At 42.6% G+C, this 16,623-nt stretch overlaps 2 protein-coding genes across 11 annotated transcripts in view; one reads left to right on the top strand and one right to left on the bottom strand.

The window, feature by feature from the left end:
• elavl1a (ELAV like RNA binding protein 1a) overlaps positions 1–6,010 on the top strand; it is a 10,787-nt gene extending 4,777 nt beyond the window's left edge. For 4 of the 10 annotated variants that reach the window (XM_077539587.1, XM_077539584.1, XM_077539585.1 and 1 more), the window contains 5 exons: positions 195–253; positions 958–1,135; positions 1,468–1,571; positions 2,241–2,689; positions 4,678–6,010. In XM_077539587.1, the coding sequence (XP_077395713.1) occupies positions 973–1,135; positions 1,468–1,571; positions 2,241–2,689; positions 4,678–5,005 (1,044 nt within the window). In that variant the 5' untranslated portion in view covers positions 195–253; positions 958–972 and the 3' untranslated portion in view covers positions 5,006–6,010. Of the gene's footprint in view, positions 1–194; positions 254–957; positions 1,136–1,467; positions 1,572–2,240; positions 2,690–4,677 lie in introns of those variants that run through there. The other 6 variants (XM_077539581.1, XM_077539589.1, XM_077539583.1 and 3 more) reach the window with 3 other exon arrangements.
• A 1,831-nt stretch (positions 6,011–7,841) lies between these two features.
• Positions 7,842–16,269, bottom strand: LOC144032003 (excitatory amino acid transporter 5-like). The gene is made up of 11 exons (XM_077539580.1): positions 15,886–16,269; positions 14,429–14,508; positions 13,982–14,197; positions 12,154–12,196; positions 11,868–12,081; positions 11,000–11,099; positions 10,219–10,452; positions 9,937–10,131; positions 8,915–9,049; positions 8,674–8,836; positions 7,842–8,449 (listed from the first exon to the last, which is right to left on the bottom strand). The coding sequence occupies exons 1-11, from the start codon at positions 16,051–16,053 to the stop codon at positions 8,303–8,305; spliced, it is 1,695 nt and encodes a 564-aa protein (XP_077395706.1). The 5' UTR covers positions 16,054–16,269; the 3' UTR covers positions 7,842–8,302.
• Between the last annotated feature and the right edge of the window lie 354 nt (positions 16,270–16,623).

Here is a 16,623-nt window from a genome sequence, read left to right on the forward strand (position 1 = left end):
CGTGGCGAAGGAAATTACTCATTTACACGTAATTGTTCCGAAAATTTACTTCAAATAATGTGTTCATTTATTTATGCCATTGACAGAACAGTTCAATGCTTACACTAGATGCAAGAAGGTGCAATTTGTGTATCCATCACTACTTAAGTTAGCGGTGTCCCGATAACACTTATTTTTTTTCTGATACAATACAGATTTTGCAGCATTGAGTGTTGGCCGACATAGAACCGATATCACCGCAGAAAGATCATACGTAAGTTTACTTTTTTTTTTCTTTTTTTTTTCTTTTTTTTCTTTTCTTTTTTTTTTTTTTTTTGTAGTATGGAATGTTAGAAAAGAGCCCCTCGCTCTTAGCTCTCGTGCAGGGGGCACATAGGAAATAAGCTGGTCTACTGCCGCGGTCTTGTGGAAATCCTCATGCTGCATAAGATCAGATGCGCAATGAAGTCACTCATATTACACTTTGTGCCACCACGGGTGTGACAAGTGTCACACTCAGCTGCAGGGTCTGTTTACAAAATATCCTGACACATGGCTACCATCACTCCTACTTTTGGCTGCTTCGTTAGCACCTTAGCAAATGCTCCCGTTGTGGGCTGCTGGATCAGGGCGCTGGACTGTGTGGACAGTGTGCTTATCAGAGATTTTTAGATGCAGGCCGATATAACCCAATAGTTTTGTTCTGTTTTTGTTTTTTTCACTTGAAGGACTGCTGTCATTGTTGAATCGGGACACCTCTAATTAAAGTATACCACCGAACAAGAATCACACAAACTGTTTTTGATGACATTTTCTTGTTTGTGAGCTGTGAGATTTTTATAACGCAAAATGTCTGCCGTTACTCAAGAAAGGTTGGGGAAACACTAAGCGATGTTGTTGTGTGCCATCAAGTAAACTATTCACACTTGTGGTTGCCTAACTGCCCCCAACCCCACTTGTGCACCCGCTTTGGAGCAGCAGGAGGCATACGACATGTCCAACGGTTTCGACATGCCAGGCGAGGACGCAAAGAACGCCAAGACCAACCTGATTGTCAACTACCTGCCGCAGGGCATGTCGCAGGATGACCTGCGCAACCTCTTCGGCAGCGTTGGCGAGGTGGAGTCGGCCAAGCTGATTCGAGATAAAGTCGGAGGTAGGCAGGGGCGCTCTCGGGACTGGGTGGGTGGGTCACTTGACGCTGGCGAGCTACCAGAGCAAACAAAACAAAAAAAAAACAGGGGTTTTGTTTTGAATGGCAAAAAGTTAAGCGGGGAAACGTAAATCTTCACTTTTTCTCATCCATTTTAGGGACTTGCTGATTTTCTTAAGTTTTCCAACAGCCCAGAGTTTGATTTATTCTAACGGGCCCCTGATGATCTGTGAACATTTTGTTTATTTGTTTGTTTGTTTGTTTAGACTAGCCACTAACTTTACACGTTTTTTTGTTTGTTTTATTTTATTGTTTTCCTTTTTTTTTTTCTCTAGGCCACAGTTTAGGGTATGGATTTGTTAACTATGTTAACCCTAGTGATGCAGAAAGAGCTATCGAATCACTGAATGGACTAAGGCTACATTCCAAAACTATCAAGGTAACGTGCACATATCAGGTGTTCTACCATTTGTTAAACGATGCCACAGATGTCATGTCATGTAACACACCCGCGCTGTCCGCTGACTAGGGAGTAGATGCAGGTTGTGGCGCCGTTTACAACGGCTCACTGGTTGCCATGAGGTTTTGCTTTGTGTCACCAAAGAAATTGTTTGTCTTGAAAAATAAAAATAAAAAAATCTATGATTGGGCATTTTTGCAAAATGTATTTTTTGTGGGTTGTCAACAAGGCTATAAAAATTCTCATTCATAGTTCACACCTCATACATAGTGTATAAGATTTGTGCATGTAAAAACCTTTTGTTTACCTTTTGGCTATAATGTAGTGTTCAAATAGTGTAGTCCAGTGGCTGTGTGGGTGTGTAGGCGGGCAGAAGTGCAGGCCGTCATTCTTTTTCTTCCACAAATAGGCCGATCACTTAAAGGTTGTTTAATTTCACACTTGATTGGGGGCAGGCACTCGAGAACACACAATGAACGACGTGTCTACAAGCCATTCAGAAGTCAAGTATTTCCTATAACGTCCCCTTTTTAAGCAATATCACAAGCAGCATTTGGTCAGATATCCACACGTGTGTGATAGACTGAAGTGCTCACGCGTGGGCTGACGCCACTTTTCATTGTGCGACGGCTTGCCTCCCATCTTCAGGTGTCGTATGCGCGGCCCAGCTCTGACACCATCAAGGACGCCAACCTGTACATCACCAACCTGCCCAAGACCATGATGCAAAAGGACGTGGAGGAAATGTTCTCGCACTACGGCCGCATCATAAACTCCCGCGTGCTCGTCGACCAGTCCACAGGTAGGACGGTGGCGTTTTTAAACGTGGTCGGCACTCACTCACGTGCCTGTTTCTCCTCCGGGAACGCAGGCATGTCACGCGGCAAGGCCTTCATCCGCTTCGACAAGCGCTCCGAGGCCGAGGAGGCGGTGAAAAACGTCAACGGCCAAAAGCCACCCGGGGCGCCAGAGCCCATTTCGGTGCGCTTCGCCGCTGACCCCAATATGATGAAGAACACGCAGATCATCTCCCAGCTCTACCACAACCAGTCCAGACGCTTCCCCGGGCCCATGCACCACCAGGCGCAGCGCTTCAGGTGAGCCGGTTAAGGCGGGGGTGTACAGTAAAATACACTTTGTAAAACCTCTTTATTCCTTTTAACATGAAACCCTGTAGACGATTAAAACCCCCAAAGGCTTTGTCTGTGGATGCAACAGGATAGTGGAAATGCATGTTGGGCTATAGCCATGAGGGTGTTTTTTTTTTTTGTTTTTTGTTTTTTTCCTTTCTTTTCACTTCAGCGAATAGCTGAGGATTTGTTACCCAAAAAGACCCGCAAATAGGTGAATTTGTGAGTGCAGAAACATGCACAGGTAATGCGGGAACGAACTGTACGTATACGGTGGAAAGCTAAACTGTGATTGGTCGTGACCTGAGCTCTGTCATTTTCAGTCAACAGCAAGTGGCAAAATGGCCACCCCTCTGAGATGGATAAAAAGGGTGGATTTTGCTGTTTAAGTCTATGACGGCGTGTTAGGGCCTCATATAAATCTATTTTTTTAAGGAGGTCAATATTCAGAGAAAAAAACGTGTAAATTTGCCACTTAATAAAGTCGCAAATTTGCGAAATTATAAAGCGGTAAATTTGTGACTTTATAAACTCACAGGTTTGCCACTTTATAAAGTGGTAAATTTGCTAGAAAAAAAAACTGAGAAACATATGAGAAATACACAGATGTTACTGCCAATACTTTTTGGTAGTGTTTTCAAATAAGGAGATAGTAATTGCTTTAGCAGGGATTAACCATAACAATGACGAAACATTCACACTTTGAAGCATTGGATACTGCAAGTGACAGACGCCTCGCTTGCGAAGGTCCACACCTTGAGGATCAAGCACTGAAGTTAATTTGTTCAAATGTATATTCCAGTATTATTATTTACACATACATTGTTTTGTTTTTAAAAAAAAAATTTACAAGTAGCTGTTGATGTGTCAAATCTGCTGTTCTCCATCAGTCACTTGCATTTACCTAAAGTATGCTAGCTTCTGATTGGTTAGTGTTAGTTAACTGATTAGGGGGTCAGGAAGTCTTTGCGCTCTAGCTGTCGCTTTTGATGAGTAAAGTTTAAATTAAGAAGAAATCCGTCTCCATCTTGACTTTTCATTTTATAAAGTGTTCCATTAACCACCAACAAATCCTTATGTTAGCTCCTGGTGAACAAATGCCAGTACTTCGTCTAGACAAGCTACACTAAGATTTCTTGCAAGTTTCTGAGTTTCAGGCTGTCTTATAAAACAACCAAAACAGTCCAGTTGCTATCGATTCAGTGCCTTCAGAATGAAATGTCCTTCTGGATGAATGAGAATATTATTCACAAGCCAGCTGTTTAAACTGCATTTCCTTGACTAAGTCGCTCGAGACTTCTATCTATCTATCTATATCTATTTGTAATTGTTTTAAGTCAATTAGTTTACATGTAGTAAGGTGGCACTTTGAAAAAGATATTAATTAGTAGTTACAACTTACGAGTGGAGGATTTTATTAGGCAGATTGCATGTGAAATGTGAAAGTTACAAGATTTTGATCATTTTAAATTAAACAAGATATTCACACCTTTAATGGAGTAACAAAATAATTGTAAATTAATTTGACAATTAACTAATTGTTGAGTTATCAAATAATCATTGCACCGCTACACCGAATCGAACCGAATCGAATAGTAATCCTACTGAATCGAACCGAATCGTTTCAATTTAAAATCGAATCGTTCTTGTATCGGATCCCCCCCTATGTATCGAGGTGCGTATCGAATCGTCTTGCTTGGAGAGATGTACACCCTTACAGATTACCATACTTAGACTAATAGGGCTGCATAGAACATATAATAAAGACAAATTTTGACCCAACTTCCCTGTTAATTTCAAAGGAAAAAAAATGATTTGATCCATCCAAACAGCTATCGTCTGTACTGCTTATTCTGAATTTGTTTGCGGAACAAATGAACTACTGTATTACTGTACGCTGGTAACAACAAGTACAACAGAAACTGTGAACCTTGTGCCTGGCGATCCGTCCTCAGATTCTCCCCGATGGGTGTGGACCACATGGGCGGCGTGGGCAGCGTGGGCGGCGTGCCGGGTAACTCGGCCTCGGGCTGGTGCATCTTCATCTACAACCTGGGCCAGGAGTCGGACGAGAGCGTCCTCTGGCAGATGTTTGGCCCCTTCGGCGCTGTCACCAACGTCAAGGTGATCCGCGACTTCAACACCAACAAGTGCAAGGGCTTCGGCTTTGTCACCATGACCAACTACGAGGAGGCGGCCATGGCCATCGCGAGCCTAAATGGCTACCGGCTGGGTGATAAGACCCTGCAGGTGTCCTTCAAGACCAGCAAGGGCCACAAGTAGAGGTGGGGGTCTCCGCGGTTCACTCAGTTTAATACGTTCACTCAACACTGCACCTTTCATCTAAAAAGTGTCTCGGAACTTATCCATGTTGCTTGTTGCTGGTTTTCAGGTTGTTGTTGTTGTTTTTTTGTTGTTTTTTTTGTTTTTTTCCCCTGGAGCATGAGACTTTAGTATCAATGTTAGAGTAATTCAAATCCTTCAAATACCTGCTACTTTAATACACACAAGAATCGCAAGATGTCCAAACAGAACATACCACAATACACATTCTGCTTTGGGGAAAAAGAAATCTCGTTTTGGCGGTAAATCCCAACATCATTTTTGCCTCGTTCGTTCATCTTTGGAGCCAGGTTTTGCGCTGAAGGTTTTCCCTCACTGAGAAGCAGTCCTGGAGTATTTTCACATGTCGACATAGAGGCCTTAAATTCTAATCATCCACTGGATGTAAATGTTGGGAGCAAAGTACTTTTAATAAATAGCCCCCCAAGCCCCCACCCACCATCAACTCTGAATCAACAAGCTCACCCACTCCACAGATTGAAATCTGAGTATCTTTTTATTATTGTTGTTCTTGTTTGTATGGAAAAGTTATGGTTGAGAGGGAAATGTGATGGACCAAACACATGAGTCAATTATTCAAACTCTTTGACTTTCTGCTTCTTTTATTATTATTATTATTATTATTATTATTATTATTAGATAACCCCTCACATTGGACAGAGGTACTAATGACTTTTATCAGACTGAATGCAGCATTGCTTTTGTCTCCCCCCGTTTCATTTGTTGTTTAATCATAACTAAAACTTTTGTTTTTGTGAATTTTTTTTCCCTTTTAGCAGAGGAAGGTTTATTTGTTTGGTTTTCATTGTTTTAACAAGTGCTCATCTCAAGTTTGGAGTGAAACAAATGGCCTTTGTTGATTATTACACTTTTTTTTGTTTTGTTTTTTTGTTTGTGATTTCACTTTTCAACTCAAACCATTAAATTTACGTTTGTTTTGCGAAACCTTTGCTTTGTTTGTTTTTTCTATTTTATTATTTTTTCCCCTTCAATTTGGCCCATTAGAATAGTTGATTGTACATTCCTTTGAGATAAATGCTTTTAATTATTGAAAATTAGAGATTTGGAAAAAATAATTACCTAAATTTAGTATGAAAGCTGTGGTGTGCTACTTCCTGCTTATAAGACATGGATTAAAAAAAAATAGATTTTTTTTATATATATATATATATATATATATATATATATATATATATATATATATATATATATAGAGGGAGAGAGAGGGGTGACATTTCAAAATGATTGCTTCCAATTGGCTGTCAGCTTATAACTGGTCAACCTCATTCGCTATGATTAGTTCTCTACACAGGAGCTGTTTTAAATCAAGTTCTTGATGGCTGGGAATTTGTAAATCTGGTACACCTTTCAAGCAAATTTGTATTAGAGATGTGTGTTTTTTAATTTGTTTTTGTGCCTTTTAGAAAGGTTTGTCTCAAGTTTTGTTTTTTTGCATTGCATGGAAGATCGGATGAAACAGCCTGTAGGTTCCTCACCATCGCTGCAACGTCTCCCCACGATTCCTGCACCTCCAAGTCTTTAGAAATACAAATTTTGTTGGGATTTTTCTCTTGGAAATGTGTGCAATATGTGATGTGATGTGACTTGCTCAAAGCAGGTAAGCCATGTCTCGTTGGATTTGATATATAGATAAGATATATATTTTTAATCGGAATTTTCTTTTTTTCTACTGACAGCTGCCACTGCTTAGTGTTTTTGTTCCTCAAACAGGTGAGTGGGTGGGGATGCACTGCTTTCAGACGTAATTTATAATGGGCAAGGTTTTGTTCATCACCATATATTTATTTGTTAATGGAGCTTTTTTTTTCTTCTTTTTTTTTGTCGATGGAAGACTTGTGCTGATCTTCATCCTTGTCAATATGTCAATAAAATAATGTTGGCTTTTAAGTGAAGGAATGAGTTCTGTGTTTTCGGGGAGGGACGTAACCTTTGGATGTTGAGGGTGATTTAATTCATTTCATTGTCTTCCTGTAAAAGGTGGTTGTTGGGTGGATGAATGAATCAAAAAGTGCAAAGGAAAAATATGGTGGAAAAAACAGGAGCTGCTTTTGACTAAAATGTTAAAATTTCCTTTAACGGACTCAAAATCTGTAAAGTACAAGATTTAAATAATATTGCAGATACTCTGCTTATGCCAATCCTTTTGGCGAGTTTGAGGTTGCAAATGGCATGCAGCGGTACAAGAACCCTTTTTCAGTTACTGTGCCTCCATATCTTAGATTTCTTCAAAAATCTATGCTATGTCAGTCCTCATGTGGATGGTTGTTTTTAAGAATTGACCGATTCAGGTTGCTGCTGTCATGAACGAAACTAAATCGCTGGTGTAATGGCTTAAAACATTGTCAGAACAACAAAGGCATTTATCAGGGGCAAGAAATTTGGAGGACAAGGTCGCCCATGCCAATTTGCAAGAGTCACAATTCCTACAAGTATTTACTGTATTGATTAGAGGTGTCAATTAATTGATTAATCAACAACCATGTGATCAAATTAACTATTTTGATCATTGATTAACCATTTATAGCCTTTTGATCTAATCCTACAGTAAATATTCTCTGATTTATGTAGTCCAGCATGAAAGCAAATTATTGTTTAATCAAAGTAAGACTATTGCAAGTTTCTGGTTTTACATTGAAAATAATCAGCACTTGCACCTATTTTCTGACATGGTGACAAGTGGACATGTTTTCTGATTGAAACAGGTTAATCTAAATTTGATCTATGCAATAAGCCGAAAGAAAAAGAATTAGACAGGTGGAGTGAACCAACTTTTAATTGGAAAACAAGCGCCAAAAAACAGCCTTTGGTATAAAAAAAAAAAAAGTTAACCATCTCGTGACTCAAAGGAAAATCTTGCTATTTTTGCTGTCTAAGCTTACATTTGACAAGGTTACTTGTTAATCGGCTGCTGCTAGCGCAGCACGATGGATCATGTTAAGGCATTTGGATCGGAGTCTAAAACCATCATTAGGACAGTCCTACTGCAAAAGTCTTAAAGTGACATTCAGTTGCCTGATTGGCTGCAGACGCTCAAGACGGAATTCATTCCGAGACATACAACATAATGTATGTCAAGTAGTGAAGGTTTTGTTTTGGCTTGGCACTGGGAAAGAAACTGACAAGTCTCATCCTGAGTTTATGATGGTTCCCCTTTTGTCACTGGTGAGATGAGTGTTTGGTCTTTGGAAGGCTGACTGCCCATCCTGAGAAAGCGCCTCAAACTTGACACAGGTTGTAGCAGGCCATAGGTTTCTCCAGGATGTTGTCACCATCAACCTCAAACACAAAATCACAGCGGTGCGCGATCAGGGGTGCGTCGGACAGGGCCACGCTCTGGTTGCCCACGGAGATCACTGTGTCTCTCTGTTGGGAGAAAGCAAACGTTTGTTCTAAAACTCAGTTAAATTCCTGACCTTAACCCAAAACTTTTCAAATCTAAACACTGATTTAACTCTTATCCGTAATCTAGATTCCTCTTCCCACTACTGTCCAATTCTCTTTCCCAATTCACAGCAAACTCAGAAACCTGACCTTACCCTCACAGTCTTGAACCTAACCTATGTTTGTATCATGCAATTTCTCCTTACCCGTTTTGATGATCCTCCATTATTTACGATGACTGGTGTGAGAGCATCTGTGGCGACTGCAGCGGTAGCGGTGGCTTTCTCAAAGTCTTTCCTGCATACATGTGCCATGATACCAGCTGCCAAGGCGTCACCAAGGACGTTTATCATCGTCCTAAAGCGATCGCTGTGAGCAGGGGGGGCACATTGACCTCAGTCGTATTTACAACATCTTGCCGTTAAAGTGTTTTGCAGTGGGACTCACAGAACCCAATCAATGGCCACAATCAGAGAGATGTCAGCAGGCGGCAGCCCCACAGAGGTCAGGACGATCACCATGGTAACAAGACCAGCTTGAGGTATTCCAGCTGCGCCAATGCTCGCCGCTGTCGCCGTTATGCTAAGATGAAAGAAGCCGGGCTGTTCGAGATGCGTCAAATACAGACACTCCCCTACTTCTAATTCAATTTAATATCAGAAAAATACTTTTGCTAACTTAAAGGGATAGTTCGGCTTTTTTGACATGAATCTATTTCATCCTCACCTCCAGTGTTTGCGATCAGCACTGACTTACCCCTGACAACGTTCTGTGACACGAGTTCTGGTCCGGTGTTGGACGAGAGGAAAATAGTCCAGCAAGCTGGCTGGGGTCAGTGAAATAAAGCGTTTTTCTTCTAAAAACAATTTGTGTTCAAAAGAGTGATACATTTGCATCATTAAACTCCTTTTCTGAAAAAAGTCAGACGCCATTACCGCCAGACACTACTTTTCTGTTCGTATCACTGCGCGGCGCCCTGCATACAGCTGATAGACGCGCACTAATCTACAAGTTGTTTGTCTTTTCGAAGGCGGAAGGATCAACTGTCTGCAGCACGTCGATTAGCTGTCTACAGGGTGACGCACAGTGATACGAACGAACAGAAACGTAGTGCCTGGCGGTAATGGTGTCTGACTTTTTTCAGAAAAGAGTATTGTGATGCAAATGTATCACTCTTTTGAACAAAGATTGTTTTTAGAAGGAAAACGCTTTTATTTCCGTGACCCCAGCCAGCTTGCTGGAATATTTTCCTCTCGTCCAACACCGGACCAGAACTCTTGTCACAGGAAGCTGTCAGGGGTAAGTCAGTGCTGATCGCACACACTGGAGGTGAGGATGAAATAGAGATTCATGTAAAAAAAAAAAAAAAAAAAAAAGCCGAACTATCCGTTTAAGTGCTTTAACACTTTTACACAAGTAATATACATGGTGGTGACTTTTAACTCTATCATAAAACTCTGCATGTGTACCTAATGGTGACAAGCTGGCCAAAGTCCAAGTCGTAATCGTTGACTTGAGCGATGAAGATGGCCGCCACCGCCTCATACAGGGCTGTTCCGTCCATGTTGATGGTGGCTCCCACGGGGAGCACGAAGCGAGCAATCTGCCGGTCCACGCTACAGTTCTCCAGCAGACACTTCATGGTGATTGGCAAAGTAGCCGAGCTGCAAGAACAACGAAACGGACCTCAGCTCAACGTCAGGACGGATGTGGGTGGAATCTGCTGTGTGTCACACGCTGACTGCGCTCACCTTGAAGACGTGGCCAAGGCGATGACGAGAGCCTGCAGAAGGCCCTTGATGAAGGGAAATGGGTTTTTGTGCGTGAAGAAGAAGTAGAAGAGGGGCAGCAAGATGAGGCCGTGAACAAAAAGGCCGGACAGGACCGTGATGAAGTACATGCCCAGCTTTTCTCCCAGGTGGGCTGGGTCATGCATGTCCAGGATCTTCCCTGCCACCAGGAACACAATGCCAAAGGGGAAGTACCTGCAGGACGGAATCATTACCAAAATGATTTCAATTGGCCAAATGCAAAAGAGGATCTTCCACGAGCTTCTCAGAAGAGATAGACAGAGGCGGCTTGGCTCAGGTGGTAGAGTGGTCATCTCCCAACCCAAAGGTAATTGGTTCGATCAAGAGTCCTTGAACAAGATACTGAACCCTCAGTTGCTCATGATGCCTCATCATCAGTAGGTAAGCGAGGAGACTGTTAAAGCGCTTTGAGTATCTAACGTACAAAAGCGCTATACAAGTAAAAGCTCATTTAACAATTATGATCATCCCAATTGACCTAAAACAGAAAAACTTTGGTCTGATTTCATATCAGTGACAAAAAAAAGTATTTTTTTAAATAGAGTACAGTATGTTAGCTTCCAAGGAGCTAATGGGAAATTGCTTCCCTCCGATCACCCGTTAGCAACGACACTTCAGGCATTGCTGAACTGCTGTGTGCCATTTATTTTTAGATCTAATCTGCCGGTGCTTTGTGTTTATTTTTCAAGTGAGCATGTGTGTGTGTGTGTGTGTTCCTCACCACATGGCCGCGTTAATGATCTTCATGACGCACTCATTGATGCACTGGCAAACGTTGACCAACGGCGCTCCACGTTCGCCCATCTTCCCCAGGAGCAGCCCTGAGAACACGCAGGAAAGATTTGTGACTTGCAGTACTCCAAACTGGAGCTCACTGACTTAATTATTGAATTTTTATCCCTACCGATTCGCCCCCTTTACAAATTTTAAACCTTGAGCTTTAAACTCCTTCCCTAAAAAACACACCTCTAAGAGTGCATAACTTACTCCAAGTCATTTAATGCATTCTTAACCCAAATTCAACAACCTCAAAATCCCACAAACACAAAACCTTGGGCAAACCTTGGGAGGCCTCTGCCTTTTCCCAAGAGCGCCGCCCATTTATTCATAACCCAACCTAACCCCAAACCCTCTGTTTATGCCCAAACTCCAAAACCTGAACACTGACTTCATTCTTGAATTCTTCTTGAATATTTAACCGCTAACCCTTGCCCTCCACAATTTCTAAATCTTCAACACCAAATCCTTCCCCCAAACGAAAACCTCTTATTCTGAGAAGCTCAGAAAACAGATGTAAACCCCCCAATTCCTAACCTTTACTCATATTGTATCCACAGGAACGACACCCTTTTATCCATCACACGAGCTAAATGGATATTATGAGTCCGAACAGTACCCTAGAACTCCAAAAACTGAACACTGGCGAAATTATTGAATCATTATCATTCACCACCATAGAAAACCTTTATCCTTCAAACATCAAATTCAGAAACTGGGCTTTACGCCCACAAATTCTGATTTTCGGACGGGGATCCCCAAGAACTCCGCCCTCTTATCCATGAACCTAACCCCAAATCAGTTTGTCTTACCCATGGTGGCCGAGAAGATGACGATCCCCAGGACGTTCATGCCCTTGCTAGTACTGGGCACGATCTTGTAGTCGATGTCGGGTGCTGGGGTGATGTCCAGGAAGACCGGGTGGCCCAGGCGGGGATTGTGATAGTCGGGCATGACGTACACGTAGTTGGCTTGTGACTCCTTCGAGTTGGAACTGTGCACGATGGGCACTAGATCTGTTCGGTACTGGGGAACCACAACACGAGAGTTAAGGTGAAGCTATTTCACACTCATATTTGGGATTTTGGATCTGCTTACCTGTTGGAAGGTTGCTTCAATTAGATTGGAAGGGATCATGTTCCTATAGAAGATAAAATAATGCATTTTCATGTCTGCGGTTCATCATGAGTCCTCGTTGACTTAGAGCAAGTTTATTGGTTTTCCACCCTGACTGGTTTATTCCGATTGAGGTGTTTTTATTGGGTTTTTATTCTAATCGGAATACAAGGCTTTTGCACAAGCCCCAAACAGTCTGATGGATTTATACCACGTACGTCAGCGAAAGTGAGGCTGGGGCCATGTGAGCACGCACGGGGACTCTGATGTCAAGCGTTTGCTTGACCGGCGGCAGGCAGACAAACCCCAGGATGCTCTTAAATAATCAGATTTAGCGTGAGTGTATTCGTGGAGCTCTTACATGAATGGCGCTTAAGCTTAAGCGCACTCATGGCGAGCGTAGAGACTGAGTGAGTGAGGGATTAACAGCTTACCAGTAAGTGGCTTCCTATTCTTAGGCGACCAGTGACACTGCAACTATTTTACCCACTGTGATTTCAACGTCAAAGGTTCTGTGTTCGAATTGTGGTTCAGTGTGGAGTTCTGCCGGTGCTTGTGCTCGGGTTTCTTCCAGTACTCTGGTTTCAAGACTCTGCATTGTCTGTAAGACATCCATTCTTGTTTTTGTTTTGTTTTATTTTGTATACGGCTAGCCATTTGCATTCAATCAATCAATGGACCTCATTCGTTTACATCTATAGCCAATTAGACCAGGGGTACTTAAAACTCATTCACTGCCAGTCATTATAGAAAATTTTTACATTTCCAATACTCACGTGATATTACATTCAATAATTATATATAAACCGAATCTACCAAATAACAGAATAGACTCCCTACTTTTTGTCCCGTCCCGTTCTTTTATAATTGACAGCAGAAAAATGTAGGTTTGCCAAAATACAGCCATTTCTCCCATGGACTCTGAAACTGTGTTTATTTCCTATAAAATGGGGCAATGATGTCATCTACCGGTGGTTGGGCATCAGTAAAGTTGTTTCCAAGTTTGATATTTACAGTGGAGCATGCTCAGATTCGCCCCCATTTAGCACCGCTCTAAAAAATACAATTGACAAGTATACTTGTCAAAGGCAGTGAATGAGTTAAACGCAAAGCTTTAAGGGCAACAAATATTGTTTTTCAATGAGTCAAAGGTGCATTTATTGAAGTTGTGAGTCCAACGCTAAATGTTGGCTAAACGTTAGCTAGACTCTTACTGGTCGTTGTTGTCACAAGGACAGCAGACGACAAAAAAGACCATGAAGAGTTGAGGCGAATGTTTGCGAACTTGAACGAACCCTTCAACATTCGCAAACGTTTCAACTGTCCACCCACCCAATGGGATATGGGCTTAAGGCACTTAAATTATAGATATTTTCCTGGACCCGCAAGGCACAAAAGGTGGGAGTTATTTGGCACCAAGACGTGTGCCCCAAAAAAAGTATCCCAGCGTTTCTTAATGGTACCTTGACCTCTTGAGTGCCCCAACTACAGTACTTGGATTTTTGCATTATGCGACATCACTTTTTGTTACCTTGTTACAAGGTGCTTACTTAGCTTCAGTGATGTGATTTAAAAACTGTGCAGTTAATGTACTGTAATGCTCTCGCATGTGAGCAAGGGGAGCCACAGCCTTCAGTGAACTCTCAGACGTTTATTGAATGGGACGAGCACAAGAGTCAAACACAAAATGACAGCACTAACTTGGAGGAACTCCAATTGCACTTTCTGAAGGCCTACACCCAGGACATGTATTTTCAGTACCCATTCCCTAAGCCTGTGCCTGACGTCCGGGTGTACACGAGGTGTTTACCTGATGAGGTCCAGCAGAGCATCAGCCGAAGTCGTAACAGGCCCCGAGCTGGTGTGGTGGCTGTCCTTTTCGGTGCCCGTTCCTGGATGGATGATGAGGACGAGCACGATGCCCACGATGACAGCGATGAAGGTAGTCCACAGGTAGTAAGTGATGGTCAGGACACCCAGTCGGCCGCTGGCCTTCGTGTCCATGGCTGACAGACCAGACATAAGACTGGAGTACAAAATTGGGAGGCGTGGGGTTAGTCTGGTAATGCTGCAATAATGTTCTTGTAACCTAGTGCAGGCAATGTTTATGTGGTCAGAATAAGCAGTTGGCCAATTAAAAAATGAAAACAGACCAGACCTTGGACACCCCTGAACCTTAACTTCATTATTAGTATCCAGTCGAGATTGACTGTGCGTTTTATATCAGTAACCCCACCTAGGGACAAACATTTTGTACCTGGATGTGATGAGAGGCAGAATCAGCATCTTTAGCATCCTCATCAGCAGCTCCCCAGGGAAAGAGAAGTAGATCTTGGCCTGGTGATGGAGGTGGGGGGAACATTGGAAATGAAACTTGAAAGCCCTCCTAAAATCTTTGGGGCCACAGTGGCTACTTTCGAAAACCTGGTCAAACGAAACTTAAGCGTCCTATCTCCACATTGCATCGGATGACAACTGTTCTTCATCCAGTCAATCCATCAGCCTCATGGCTGTTGTTTGTCTTTCATTCAACTGTCCCTCTGTTGGTCAAAAGAAGTGTCTGTCCAACTAGCAAACCCTCCACTCTTATATTCATCTGTCTGTTTGTCCACCCATCTGTCCATCTCACATCTAACCATAGAACCACCCACCTATCTTTCATCCATTTGTTAATCCGATGGTTGGAGCAATCAATCCATCCATCCAATCATCCATCCTTGTCCTTAAAAGTTGGTTCACTCCACCTGTCTAATTCGTTTTCTTTCGGCTTATTGCATAGATCAAATTTAGATTACCCTGTTTCAATCAGAAAACATGTCCACTTGTCACCATGTCAGAAAATAGGTGCAAGTGCTGATTGTTTTCAAAGTAAAAGCAGATACTTGCAATAGTTTTACTTTGATTAAACAATAATTTGCTTTCATGCTGGACTACATAAATCAGAGAATATTTACTGTAGGATTAGAACAATCAAAAAGGCTATACATGGTTAATCTAACATCTGCATCTAACATCATGCATCTTCGTTCAAATATAGTTTCCACTGATACATCCATCCATTAACCCATCCTCTGCCCATTAATCCATTATTAGCCCATCAATCCATCCATCTCTCCATACAACCATCTGTCTATCTGCCCATACAACCACAATTTCATCCATCAGTTATCTTTCGCAGTCCAACTGCCGATCCACCCAACCATATCTTGTTATCCATCCGTCTCTGTCCATCAAACCCTTTGATCCACTGACCCATCCCTCAGCAGTTTATCCTTCCTACGATGCAACGGATTCATTTGCCTGTTCATCCGTCCCTTAGCCTCTACATCCACCAGTGCTGCCTTCCATTCATCCACCTCTCCAAGTCCATCCCAGTCAAACATCGGCTCTGTCCAACCCTCCATCAAGTCAACACAGATCTTGTCTTTTATTCCAACGGTCCATTCATCCATCTGATATCCTCTATCAGCTTGTTGCCCATCAATCCGTCACTCTCTCCGTCTGACTGTTCAACCACCCATTCATTCATCCCTTCTTCTGTATCATCTATCATCCATTCATGCACCTATCCATCTGTTTGTTCATCTAGCCGTCAACCGGTCATCTATCCAAGTCACAGAAGTATACATACTGAAATAATGTACTTCCTACCATTCATTCAGCAGTCCAAACCAATCAAACCTGTCTGCCATCCATCTATCCGAGTGTCCGTACCTGTGTCGACAGGTTGAGTGACCTCAGGAGGAATCCCAGTACGCAGCCCGTCACCACGGCAAAGACGGACAGCGTCAAGAGGCCGTTCCTCTTACAGTACTCCTTCACGTATGCGTTGACCTTCGGCGACAGGTTTGGCAGCAGTTTCTTCCACCACTCCATCTTCATCGACAGTCCCAGGACTGCCGCCTTCCCCACCCAACCCCCTGAGCGAGCGCAGCCACCCGAATGGTATGGCGAGTGAGGTTGACCACGTACTCCGCAAGATCAACCGGTCTGTACAATTCCTGTCTCTTTCTGGTCTCGCCAGTGAGGTGCTCATTCAGTTTACGGAGAGCGCAAGTGTTCCCTGACTCCTTCCTGGTATAGTCTCGCTGTATTGGATTATCCCTCTTCCACGCCAGCAGAGACTCCCTCCCACCTTTGCTTTGCTCACGCTTAAGAGGGCTCAAGACAAGATGGTAGTGGTGATTCCATTCATAGCTCATTGGGAGCAAATCACTACCAGAGCTGTTCCAGTCACAACGAAAAAGGTGAGCTGGCTCACTCCTGTGAGTGCTTTCCCCAGCAACTTGAACTACAGGTTGACTGAAAAGTAACTCACTACTTCAAAATAGGGATGCACGATAATGCTATTTTCAACCGATACCGATAAACCAATAATTTAGAACTGCCGATGTCGATAACCGATAAGTAAGTCCATAATTGGTGACAAAATGAACTTGAATACAAATATAC

The sequence above is a fragment of the Festucalex cinctus genome, chromosome 12 (assembly GCF_051991245.1).
Source record: "Festucalex cinctus isolate MCC-2025b chromosome 12, RoL_Fcin_1.0, whole genome shotgun sequence".
In the NCBI taxonomy this organism is placed as follows: domain Eukaryota; kingdom Metazoa; phylum Chordata; class Actinopteri; order Syngnathiformes; family Syngnathidae; genus Festucalex; species Festucalex cinctus.

Bases quoted from the DNA above. Each gene is read 5' to 3' on its own strand.
- LOC144032003 (XM_077539580.1), bottom strand. From the start codon at position 16,053: ATGAAGATGGAGTGGTGGAAGAAACTGCTGCCAAACCTGTCGCCGAAG. The intron at 12,197-13,981 runs GTAAACACCTCG...TATCTTCTATAG, and splicing joins GCTCTGCTGGACCTCATCAG to GAACATGATCCCTTCCAATC. The intron at 12,082-12,153 runs GTAAGCAGATCC...GTGGTTCCCCAG, and splicing joins TTGAAGCAACCTTCCAACAG to TACCGAACAGATCTAGTGCC.